The sequence below is a fragment of the Thunnus albacares genome, chromosome 1 (assembly GCF_914725855.1).
Source record: "Thunnus albacares chromosome 1, fThuAlb1.1, whole genome shotgun sequence".
Classification (NCBI taxonomy): Eukaryota; Metazoa; Chordata; class Actinopteri; order Scombriformes; family Scombridae; genus Thunnus; species Thunnus albacares.
In genome coordinates, this window is record NC_058106.1 from 17,543,028 (window position 1) to 17,556,099 (window position 13,072).

Sequence of the window (13,072 nt, forward strand, 5' to 3'; positions counted from 1 at the left end):
GACGTCCTCTCTAACCAATCAACAACCAGAATACAATATTGACATCGCATCGGCCCAATGATAGTTTCCAGATTTTATCTTCAATTCTCTCCACTGTAAGGCAGTAGATGAAGTAGATAACATGCAGTAGATAGCTCCTTGCGTTAACCAACACAACAGCCTGAAGGACTCTTTATACATCCATGGAAAGACTGTTAAGGACTGTTGTTAAGCTAACAGGGGAGTGGATTTGGACTGTGCGGTGCAACAGCGACGGGACGCCACCGGGGAGGTTGGAGAGAGAAGCAACCAGAGAAACAACCAGGAGACTTAGCTTGTTTGTCATTGTTGCTAATGCTATCAGACTGGTTAAGCAGCAGCCACAAAGTTCTGTTAACTAACAAACAAGATGACCAACAGTTACAAATGGACGTTATGACATGAATACTTCATCTCCATGATAGAAAGAAGAAGATGTCAGATAGCATGAGTCAGATACAGCTTCTCTCTCTCTGTCTCTTTGGTCGCTAATTTCATCTCTGATGGTTAAATATGTCTCTGTGGCTGTTGTGTGAATTTATCTCCTTAACAAGAATGCAGCAGAGTTCATATAATGTGCTGTGGGTAACGTTAGTTTGCTTGTTGAAGTTACAGTGAGCTGTCTGGACTCACTCATTCATTTGGAATTGATCCCGTTTTAAATTGAGTGGTTTTTCAGTCACCTGTTGATGTTGTGTGATTAATGAATGAGTGTGCAGGAGGTCTGGCTGCTGGCTTGTGAGAATTTCATCAGTTTGTTTTTAAGCTGAATCTATATTGAACAATAAGCTTAAAGTAACTAGAATAATGAGTGTTAACATGTCAACTTTGTAGACTATATTTTGTATGTCATGCACATAGATCAGAGTGTGTAAGTCATGTATTTGATACATGCAATAATACTTTCTGGTGTGAACGTACAATTTTAGATCTGTGAATGTTTTTAGTGTTCAATCTTTTTAGTATTCAGCACTGATCTGTACCTGTATCAGATTATAAGCTTTGTGGTACTTTATATATATCTGTAAGCCTGTTTCACTTTCTTATTAAAAGATGAAAGTAGTTCCGTCATGTGAATAAAACTCCCAGGGGATGAGTCAACAGTATGAATGGATTTGGTTTTAAGTGGAGCAACATCTAGAGTTGACAAACAGAGGTTATTAAAGGAGCAGGCTGAGTCATTAGTCTGGGCAGGGAAAGCCACATCCTTATTTACTTAAGGTCTCCAAAGACAGAGGCAAATTTGTCCGCAGTGTGGCTGCTGAGATTGTGAGAACAGGATGTACATTTGATGGATTGGGTGTTAGCACTGAAGACAACATAAACAATACATTTGGAGTCAGACACGAAAATTTCATCGATGCATAGGATATTAAGATTCAGACCTAAAGTAAAAACCAGATCAAGTGTGTGACCATGGTTATAGGTTGGCCCTGATACATGTTGCATTAAATTTAAGGAGTTAAACTTTTTAAAGACTTTTCCAAGGACTTTTCTGATTAGCTAGAGCTTCATGTATCCAACTCTGCAGCCTACCACTGGATGCACAGTGACTGAAACACCTCTCTGCCGTGTGTGTCCACTACATGGCCTCAGCTAGTCTGATACTGGATTCATCTTCCTGAGAAGCAGTGAACCAAACTGTTTCACTGAACCTACTGCAACGGTCCTCATCTGGCTGTCTCCAGGAAGTTCCTCATCACCATGGAAACAATAGGAAAACCATCTACCATGCTTCTGTCTCAGAGTTGATGCAAGAGCTATTCAAAAATTTAATTTTTATTGGCTGTAGTTAGAGTTTTGGCCTTTTCCTCCTAATTAATTAATTGTTAATTAATTAATTAATCGCTTGAGGTTGTGCCCCTATAATTTTATGAGTGCATGATATTAATTTCAAGTGTAGTGTTATTGCTACATTTGCACAAGCATAATTTTCTGCTTATGATAAAAGCATTATATTTGTTTAGCTGTCTGCCAACCTGCCTGTTTGTATGTCTGTTCTATATTATTGTTTTACAATGTGTTTATTTAGTTTTTAATCAAAAAGTTCATACATTTATCCATCAAGCGTGTCCTTTTAGTAAACTGGCAGCGACAACAACAAACAACAACAACAAATTGATATCTGTGTGGCTAGATAGGCCTACTACTAGAGGTAAGTAAGTTTGTTTGTTTGTTTGTTTGTTTTTTACTTTTTACAGTCAGATTGAAATGTATTTTGTAAAACAACAAGTTGCCAGTTCACTTCGATTCACATAGTCTGTTTAATTAAGTGTAAAGATCATCACTGGAATTCCACCTGTAGACTGGTACTTACTCTAAAATGTGAAGGAGAAAGCCCTCCAGAGCAGGTCGCAGTGCGCCATCTGTCGGACATTCATTATCATTACAGTTTTAAATTTCACTGCAGATGTGTGATATCTGCTATGATTCAACCGTTTCTGCTGTTGGTTAATCAACAAAGTGAATGGAATATTTTTTTAGGCTTATTTGGTTGAAATTTCAGCAGTTTTTCTGTAGGGCAAATGCAAGTTTATTTTTATAACCCCTTTCAGCAACAAGGTTATTAAGAGTGATTTACATAAAACATTACAGAAAGACACATTTACATAGAATTTAAAAGAATCAAATAGAAAATAAAAATAAGCTAAAACTGGACATGAAAGACTCTTAATTTGTCACGCACAATCCTTATTTATTACAATAATTATTCTCATGAGAGGATTAGAGATTAAGTATTATTAATTCAGTCAGTTCGTTCATGCATTCATTCATTCAACCTTTATTTAAATCTCCAGGAATCATTGACGACATGCCTTCATTTTCAGTGATACAATTGAGTACAATGACTACAATTAAAACAATATTTACAAACAAAAACAAACACAGTTAAAAACAGTTACATTCAAGAGCGGAAGAATAAGTCTTTGTCAATTTAAATGAAGTAATTTTATCGTACAAAACACCGTGCCTTTAGTAGAATTACACAGTAATGTATGTTGCACTGTAGCATCTCCAGGTAATCAGCTGTGCTCTGTAATCTATAACTTCTATTTCTATGTCTGGCTCGTGAACTCGCTTCCTCGCGCACCCTGGCGCGCTCCTTTTTATCCGCGTGCCCGTGGGGTTTGCCTGTGTGTCCACGCTGAGGGATTCCAACAAGGGAGAGAAATGCCGTCAAAAATCATCTTTGACACCGAGGATCAAGACATGGACGAAGTTGTGGACACGGTCGCGGAGGCTAAAGCCCTGAAGGTGAGCAGACTTTTGTTATCGCCATGGAAACGCTCCTAAATCGAAGTTGTCTCGACATGTGGCTGGACGAGCTAATCTGACACTTAGCAAGCTAACGTGAGCTCGCTCTGTGTCGTGACACTGGTAAAGTTAGAGAAATGTCACCAGCGCAGTGTTATTAACAACCATATGAAGACAGAAAGTGAATATGTTTAAGTCGTGTTAGTTAAACGTTGTTAACGTAGCCATTTAGTCCAGCAGTTAAAGCATATACAGTCTCTGGTATAGCAGGGACGTCACATGGCGAGCCCACGTGTTACTGAGCTGATCTGTAAACAATGCGGATGTGTGGTTTGCCAACGTGAAAGCCCTAAAAACGACTGTACACACACACGTGTACGTCTGCGCTGTGGACGCAGCTTGATGACGTAATGTACAGCTGGTAGACAAAACACTACACTCACTTTTTTATTACTATGGAAAAATGTGTGTGTAATGTAAATATAATGTGTTTGGATTCACTGGATATGACAGAAATCTCTGTTCGCCCTTCTGTTTGATTTAAGGGGTTGTATTTCTCACATTAACAGAGGAACAAAGTAAAACATGCAGTGAAATGAAGGGGATGCTTAGTTACTGTGCAGGAATATCCAAGAGATCAACAATAAAATAAGTAAATGGATAAAGTAAGATAGAATAGAGTCAGGTAAAAGAAAAAATATTACTAGTGCAAGATGAAACTATATCAATATATACACTAATCTTAAAGTTAATGTTTAATAAATTGTTAATGATAATGTTGATGGTTAATTTGTTTATATTTTATATTAACAAATCCAAATTTTTAAGCAAAAAGTCAAACTTTTCAGAGCTGACTGTCCACATCAAACAATACATTTCTTCAATATCTGAATGTACAAACAAAAAAAGCTGTTAAAAGTTAAACTATTTATTTATTTTGAATTAATTAATTAAAACAACTTTTAGTCCCCCTAGCGTGTTTGTGATTGTAGATTCAAGTTGTACACAAGGCTCTGTAAACTTTCTGTATGCTTAAACAATCTGTTCATAACAGTTAAAACAATGGAACCCCATCAGGGCTGCTACAAATGATTATTTTTTATTGTTGATTAATGTGTTAGTATTTTTGACAGAAAAATCCCACTTCATGGTCAACTCAATGTCAAATTATTTCAAAGGTCAAGAATGAACGTTAATGTTTGATATATACTTTTATTAATTGCGTAGACCTACTCTATAAAATGCTGAGTCATGAAAAATGCCTGTCATAGGTTCTTAAAGTCAAAATAAGTTTTCAAATAAGTTTTTTTTAGCAATTGTCCAGGAAGTCTAAATGGTTTTGATTAATTAATTATAAAAATTGTTGTTAATAGGATTCTCTCGATAGATGAGTCTTAAATATAAATAGAAGGTTGTGTTTCTCTCGCAAATTAAATACAATATGCTCTCATCTTCGAACACTGTGAGATTAATATATAATCTAATACAGTTCAATATCAAAAGTGTTAAGAACTTGAAAATAGAAATAGGGCTGTAATTAACAAATTTTATTAACAATTCATTTGCTGATTATTTCCTTGATTAACCAACTAATCATTTGGTCTATAAATCGGCAGAAAAATGCCCATCACTATATGCTAGAGCACAGTGTGATATCTTTAAATGTCTTGTTTTGTCTGAGCAATAGTCCAAAACCCAGACACACATTCAATTTACCAGACAGAGAAAAGCAGCAAATTCTCACATTTGAGAACCCAGAAACATCAAATAATAGGTTTTTGCTTGAAAATTAAATAGTTGTAGATTCAGAAATGTTTAATTTACAACTGCTTTATGTCAAATAGTTTGTACAAAATAGCATATGTATTTAGTTACCAAAATTTACAGGCTACCCAGTTCTGTCAGTGTTTCAATGAGTTGTCATATTGAGTTTTAGTCATATCAGTCAGCAAGCAAATACAAAAACAATTTCAAAACAAAACAAATTCAGTTTATCTGAAACCTCTTTGCTTTTTTTTTTTTTTTTTTTTAAAACGTGAAGAACAAGACCAAGGAGGGCAAGAAACTGAAGAAGAAAAAGCAGCTGGAGGATCAGGAAGAGACGGAGGAGCCAGACTGTGAACCTCCAGCACCAAAGAAGAAAAAGAAAAAAGACAAGCTGGTAGTGGACCAAGAGAATGGCGACATGGATGAAACTACAGACATGAACGGCAACAGTAATGGTGTTGAAACACCAAAGAAGAAGATTAAGAAGAACACTGAAGCAGACACAGAGGTCAGTATTGTGAGGGAGAATTGCAGTAATCGCTAGTAATATGTAGCTACAAGTTGGGTAGATTTCCTTACAAAGTCATAGTCTTTGAACTAAATGGACAACAGAATATATTTATTATCCAACCAGTTGTTTTGGGGGACACTAGATAATCATCATGTATAACACTGTCGTTACTTATCTTTTCTCTTGGGGTTTAGAAAAAGAAGAAGAAGCAAAAGAAAGCAGTTGCTGAGGCGGAAACCAACGGACATTCCAACCCAAACACCCCTGTTCAGACCCCCATCCAGACACCGTCCCAGTCGAGTGACGACTCGGCCAGTGACGGTGAAAAAGAACCGGTAAGCCTTGCAGAGGGGTTTTTATAGATGACGATGACTTTTGTGGGAGTTGTCTCCCACTAGTTGTTGAGGCGTGAGTGCTGTTGGATAAGCTGTAGAGTAAGATTACAGTCAGACTCTGTTTATTTGTTTAGGAGGAGACGCCTGAGCAGAGAGAAGGAGCCTTTTCCAACTTCAGAATCTCCCAAGTCACTATTGAGAAACTAAAAGGTAAACATTGTTTTTCATTTTTTCTGCCTTAATTTTCATTATACTGTTTGAAGGAACAAAGCTGGAGACCGTGTGCTGTAACATAAACATGTTATACTGTGTACATGCTGAACTTTACTTTATAACATATTTATTTTGTCTGAACAACTTGCTATCGAGAAGTTATCGGACAGTACGTTGTCTATTCTTTTATATCATGAAAATCTGACAATTGGTGATAACCATTATGGACTGAAATAAGTGCATTAATTCATGTTTTTTTTTTTGTTTGTTTGTTTTTTTTACTGGAAATGTACTTCAGAGTGTTATCAGTGGGCTTTGCAGTTGCTCAGCTGCTTTGGGGTGCGCTAAATAACAAATTGCCATCGATCGTCTGTCTTTCTCCCCGTCCTGTTGTCCCACTTTTTTCCCCTCCTCATTCTCTGCCTCTTCTCTCTCAGCTCGGGGAGTCTCTTACCTGTTTGACATTCAGGTGAAGACATTTAATCATGTGTATGATGGAGAAGACGTTCTTGCCCAAGCCCGAACAGGAACAGGAAAGACTTTCTCCTTCGCCATCCCGTTGGTGGAGAAGCTCCAGAAGGAGTCGGTGGACAATAAAAGAGGCCGGCCTCCTAAGGTGAACATGCATTAGTTACCTTTTCCTGGCTGTATATCAGTTACAGACCCCGTTACTTTCTGAGTATGTTGGTGTATGTCTAAGTCTCTTATCTGTCTGTCTGTAGGTCTTGGTTTTAGCTCCCACCAGAGAGTTGGCTATTCAGGTCTCTAAGGATTTCAAAGACATCTCCAAGAGAGTCTCTATCGCCTGTTTCTATGGAGGCAGCTCATACAACCCACAGAGTACGTCTTACGCAAACACGCATGCACACAAACTTGGCTTTAATTCTGTATAAAGTCGGTGTAATGAACTAGATAAGAATGCATAATAGGATCTTGTAAATGCAAGCTCATATTGTCTTTAATATGCCTTTTGTCTGTATTGTGTATTTTGACTATATTTTTAGAACATACGTAATAAATCAATAATAACTCCTCTACACTTGTCTAGTCGACGCTATCCGCAATGGTATCGATGTTTTGGTTGGAACCCCCGGTCGCATCAAAGACCACCTCCAGAACAATAAACTGGACCTCTCTAAAGTGAAACACGTCGTTCTGGATGAAGTCGACCAAATGCTGGACATGGGATTTGCAGAACAGGTTGAAGAAATTTTGGCTTCATCGTATAACAAAGGTAAAGAACACATCTTTGTCTTGTGTCCTGTGTGTGTTCATATTTGTGTTTATGGGGCAGTGTGTAACCATTTTTTGGGGTGTGTGTTTTATGTGACGTGATAAATACTAGTTGAACTTGATTAGAGTGATGGATGTGAGAATCTGATGGGTTTTTTTCCCCCCACAATTACATCAATGTGTGTGTGTGTGTCTGTGTGTCTGTGTTTTCCTCTCCAGACAGCGACTCCAACCCACAGACTCTGCTGTTTTCGGCCACCTGCCCCCCCTGGGTCTACGAGGTGGCCAAGAAATACATGAGACCAGAATGTAAACATGTTGACCTGATTGGCAAGAAAACACAGAAAGCTGCGACAACTGTGGAAGTAAGTGTGTGTGTGTGTGTGTGTGAGAGAGAGAGAGAGAGAAGCAGTGTTGGGCATGTGATGGGTGCAATTTGACAAGTGTTAAGACAACCTTAGTTCTTAGGCACTTGGATCTCTCAAAGTCGCCTGTAAGCAGGGATGGTTAAAATGATGGAGACTTTAAAATAAGGTCACATATATCTCCATCAGGAAAGCCCAGTAAGTTCATTTGCTGTAAAAAAATTGCTGTATTTATCATCATCAGCACCAGTGGAACTATAATGAAGTAGACGTTGAAGTCTGCCAGCAGGATTAATGAAAACATCTCTCCTCTAAACCCCCTGTTTTACCTCCACCTCTCTCTTTCTCTGTTCATCTATCTCTCTCTGTCTCCGTCCTGTCTTCTGTAGCATCTGGCCATAGCTTGCCACTGGTCGCAGCGTGCGGCGGTGATAGGAGACGTGATCCAGGTTTACAGCGGCAGCCACGGCAGAACCATTGTCTTCTGTGAGACCAAGAAAGAGGCCAACGAACTCTCCATGAATGCATCCATTAAACAGGTACAACATGTGCACGTTTACTTTGTAAAACAGTCGACTAAAATCCACAAAACGTCACATAATTTCATAACAAGAATCATGTGATCTGCTCGCATTTTCAATTTTTTGATGCAGAAAATTAAAATTTAGTTTCTCTGGGATAATGCTGTCAAAATGGAAAGAAACAGCTATGATGAAACAAGCTAGTTCTTTAAAATACTTTGAGTTTAAGAATTGTCACATCCACATTTTCTTGTGTTAATTTCTTATTGGTTTGTTCGCTTGTTTATCGTCTGACCGTTTCAGAGTTGCCAGTCCCTCCATGGTGATATCCCTCAGAAACAGAGAGAAATGACACTGAAGGGATTCAGGAATGGTACATTTGAGGTTCTGGTTGCCACCAACGTTGCAGCCCGTGGGTTAGATATCCCTGAAGTTGACCTGGTGGTCCAGTGTTCTCCACCCAAGGTGAGATTTGTTGCCAGACTGTGTTCTGACTTTTTAAAAAATTTTTGGACATGCTAGATGTTATATTTCATATTTCTAAATACATTCTGAAATTAGGATTCAGATCTAAACCACATACAACAGTACGTTTAAAAGTGATTATCATTTGCTCCTTTTTTTTAGATTGAGCATTCTTAAAAAGGTGTAGAGCTTCATGAAAAGAAGAAAATGGTTAATGATGCTTATGTAGACTTATTGTAGGCATTTTATTAACTCTGTGTCATAAATTATAAACCATAAATTCCTGTCTGCTTTACAATATCTGAACCACCTTTATTTTCTCTTCATCTGTGCTTGTTGTCAGGATGTGGAGTCATACATCCATCGTTCAGGTCGTACGGGCCGTGCAGGCAGGACTGGAGTCTGCATCTGTTTCTACCAGAGGAAAGAAGAGGAGCAGCTGCGCTACGTAGAAAACAAAGCTGTAAGTGCTCTTTTAAAAATTTGTCTGAGGAGGAAAATTCAGAAAGGCAAACAAGAGGGTCAAGTTTAGTTTTTGGAGCAGCAATGCTAAAATTAAAACACAAAACTTCCAGTCATCTGTGCTTAGCGTGACGTGGAAATAGACAAGAAGACTGAAGAGAAGAGAAGGAGAGACTGAAAGTAGTACAAAACAGAGAAGTAGAGGAGTGAGAGTGTTTCATCAAAGAGAGCTGAGTTGAAGGAGATAATGTTCTTTGACATTCTTTGCAGTCTCTGTGACTCTACCACCGGTGTTTCAATATTGATTATCAATTGAAAAACAATTTATTTGCTGTTAATGCAGGGCATCACATTCAGACGAGTCGGCGTTCCCACCGCCAATGATATCATCAAGTCATCAAGCAAGGACGCTGTCAGGTCGGTCATTCCAGTGACATTCTGCTTGTAGAAATCAACATGAGAGTGTTTTTTTATTTTTTATTAATATATATATATATATATATATATATATATATATATATATATATATATATATATACACACACACACACACACACACACACACACACACATATATATATATATATATATATATATATATATATATATATATATATATATATATATATATATATGTGTGTGTGTGTGTGTGCGTGTACAGTTGTCATGATTTTATTTCTTTCTTGTATCCAGGTTCCTGGACTCTGTTCCAGTCACAGCTATCGGATACTTCAGACAGTCTGCAGAGAAGCTGATTGAAGAGAGAGGAGCAGTTGATGCACTAGCTGCTGCTCTTGCACATATTTCTGGAGCCACAAGTCTAGAGCAGAGGTCACTGCTCAACTCTGATGCTGTAAGTGACATACGTATATCATGTATAATTACAAGAACAGCAAGATTATTCAAACTGCAGCAGCCCTTGGATGCACATACACCCAAATGACATGTTTTATGCACTCAGAATGTAGTTATTGTCCTCATTTAGTTTCCTTCATGACTTTGTTTTGCTTTTAAGTGCTGTATAACACTAATTCCACCTAACATATTGTTCCTGTTGTTTTTTTTCTCCAGGGTTACACGACTCTGCAGCTGGTGTGTTCTCAAGAAATGCATAATCTTGGTTACGCCTGGAGAACCCTCAAAGAACAGCTGGGAGAAGAGATTGAGAGCCACATTCATAGAATGACCTTCCTCAAAGGCAAAACAGTATGTACACACACAAACATGTACTTTTCTTGATTTTTTTTTTTCAAGTCTAGATCGCATTGTATTTTATTATTTGGCCATTAGGAACTTCTTAGGTTCAGCTTGTCACATTCTACTGTCAAGGTTTAAGGAGCGGGGTCTTACTACTGCGTATGTTAAAGAAGTTGTATAAGTCACAAGAGAGAGCTGCACATGTGTTTGTTTGGGGGTGAAGACTACAGTTTTGTTTAAAAAAAAAAAAAAAAAAAAAAAAATTATGTGTGTGGAGTTGGTGAGAAGTGAGATTAGCAGACCTCTGTAGACCGCTCCTGATCCCTGCCTGAGGCTAGCAGCTTTAGGCTACATTAGCTGCTACTAGCGTAACATCCCAAATCTCTGACTGAACTGTCAGTGGCCAAGTTGCGTTGTGGGTAATGTAAGCGCCAGGTTTTGCTAAGGAAGAAGAATGCAAGGAACAAAAAAGACAATATCTCTGGTTCTGCATACTTTTTTGCCATGTGGCAATGTTATAGAATTGTGATGGTAAGTTAGCGGAGTACACCTTTTTAAGAAGAGGATTTGGAGTAATTTCTCCTCTAGAAAGAGAATATTTGATTGTGTGTATTCAGTTTTAAAGTGAGAGCATGGATGTAGGCACAAATAATTGGGCCCAAATGATAACCAATGAGTGTTGTTGTTAGATGCCACCTGAATTAGTTGTCTTTCCAAACAAAGACCCCCAGAGTGCCACATAAACAATGATGATAGAGTTGGCAAATGGAGAAGTAAATGGGAAAGCCACTGTAAATCAAAATGCAAATTAAGAAAGGAGTCCTTGTAATTTCTTCCTTAAAACACTGTTGTATGTGAATACAAAGGGCTTAAAGTTCTCAGGCACCGTGCCTGATTTCAGGCATAGAGCAGTTTTAAATTCATTTAATACTTAATTCAAAACATTGTGCATATTTCCTCCTGGACAACTTTTCAGGCTCACAAATCTTTTCTCGCTTTAATCCCTGGAGTACAGCTACTACAGCCACGCTAGTCAAAGTACACAACTAATTATTCACAGCAAGTGAACAGCAAAACATCTGTTAGCAAGAAGTAAATGGGTGAAATCTTTGTTTAGGTGTGACCGTGCCTGTTGTGGCTCTTTCTCTCATAGCACAGCAGGCACATAGATACTCTTTTCAAAGGCAGAGTTAGACTGAAACACTCACCATCTCACCCTTACTATGTTTCCAACAGGGAGTTTGCTTTGATGTCCCAGTTGACAAAATCAAGGAGATTCAGGTAAGAAGAACAGCAAAGACTCCAATCTATTCAAGATGTGTGGTGAACTTTGTTTGGATAATTTAAAGTGTCTCCAAGCTAAAAATGTGTGAAAAAGAATAATCCAAAATAAAATATTGATATTTTGACTGGTTGAAGTTGGCAGACTGTGGCAGCCCTGCTAACGATCCCTCTCACACCACTTGATCATTCAACAGGAGAGTTGGACAGACGGTCGCCGTTGGCAACTGACCGTAGCCACAGAGCTCCCAGAGCTGGAAGAGAAGCAGATGAGTAATCGTGGCGACAGAGGCTTCGGTAGCGGTTACCGCGGTGACAGAGGAGGAGGGTTCAGAGGTGGAAGAGGCCGGAATTTCGGGGGAAACGGTGGCCGTGGTAACGGGTTCCGGAGCGGTGGTGGTGGCTATGGCAACAACAGAGGGGGACACAAACGCAGCTTCAGTCAAGCTTTTGATTACTGAAGTGCCAACCTGTGGACTGATAAGACTGGCTGTCACTCCTCTGGGCTGACAGGGGTTTTTATTGGCTGTCAGTGAGAGGGATATCGATGTATGGCTGGTGGAAATCTCCATGAATTGTAAGCTGTCTTGTATACGGTGCATTAAATTACCATTGTTGGCTCTCCAAATATAACATAAACAAAACATTATTTCTGAGGAATCAATTATACTTCCAAGTGGCCATTTCCTAAGAGTTTAAGATCAGATTCTCTGTGTACAATACCACTGGCAGCCATTTTGTAATGCTTGATATGTGCTTCTTCTAGGCGATGCATTAACTGAAACTCATGAAATGACATGTTCTTAACAGCTGAATTTTCACTATACAAATTATTACATTATTCATTTTCCATGTCTTAAAGGGCATAGAATCAAAAACATGGGCTAATTAACCTCTGGTAAAAGTGAAGCTGTATGTAATGGAATACGTTATCCACTGAGTTTTAGGTAATGTGTTGCTCTTTTTTTTTAATACTGGGTGTTTGGGGAACAGTGGCAGCAAGCAGACCAAAGCCTTTGTTCAAAATACAACTGACAAAACAACAAGTGAACATGCTGTTAGTTACGTGACGACACTAGACAGCCCAGTCAGTGTGTAGGTGTACTGCACACACTGTCATGTGGGAGTGTGATGGAAATGGCATCGACCTTTACACTTGTGCTTAGTGTCAGTTTGCTGCCTTACCTCAGCTGAAACCTTTGTCCCCAAAAATATATTGGATGATTGCTTTGCAATTGCCTCTATTTAATTACTGTGTCTATTGCTCTCATTCATTTGAATGAATTGACGTGTCCATTAAAAAAAGGTCAACTCAGCCAAGGTGTGTTTATTTTTGAAAGGGGTGTTAAGCACATTTACCTGTACAAAACGTTATGGATTTTAATCTTACTGCCTCAACTTGATATTTATTTTTTTTTAGCTTTAACTGACCTTTAAGAAGAGGCAGTC

The 13,072-nt window shown here is 38.5% G+C and overlaps 1 protein-coding gene across 1 annotated transcript; it reads left to right on the plus strand.

Annotated features, from left to right (window-relative positions):
* Positions 1-3,101: 3,101 nt before the first annotated feature.
* Positions 3,102-12,938, plus strand: ddx21 (DEAD (Asp-Glu-Ala-Asp) box helicase 21). Its single transcript, XM_044347113.1, has 16 exons — positions 3,102-3,273; positions 5,315-5,548; positions 5,746-5,886; positions 6,021-6,096; positions 6,537-6,715; positions 6,822-6,939; positions 7,148-7,333; positions 7,552-7,697; positions 8,087-8,236; positions 8,522-8,683; positions 9,027-9,146; positions 9,489-9,562; positions 9,839-9,998; positions 10,217-10,351; positions 11,579-11,623; positions 11,821-12,938. Exons 1-16 carry the CDS (start codon positions 3,190-3,192, stop codon positions 12,082-12,084), a joined length of 2,274 nt encoding a protein of 757 aa, XP_044203048.1. The 5' UTR covers positions 3,102-3,189; the 3' UTR covers positions 12,085-12,938.
* Positions 12,939-13,072: the final 134 nt, after the last annotated feature.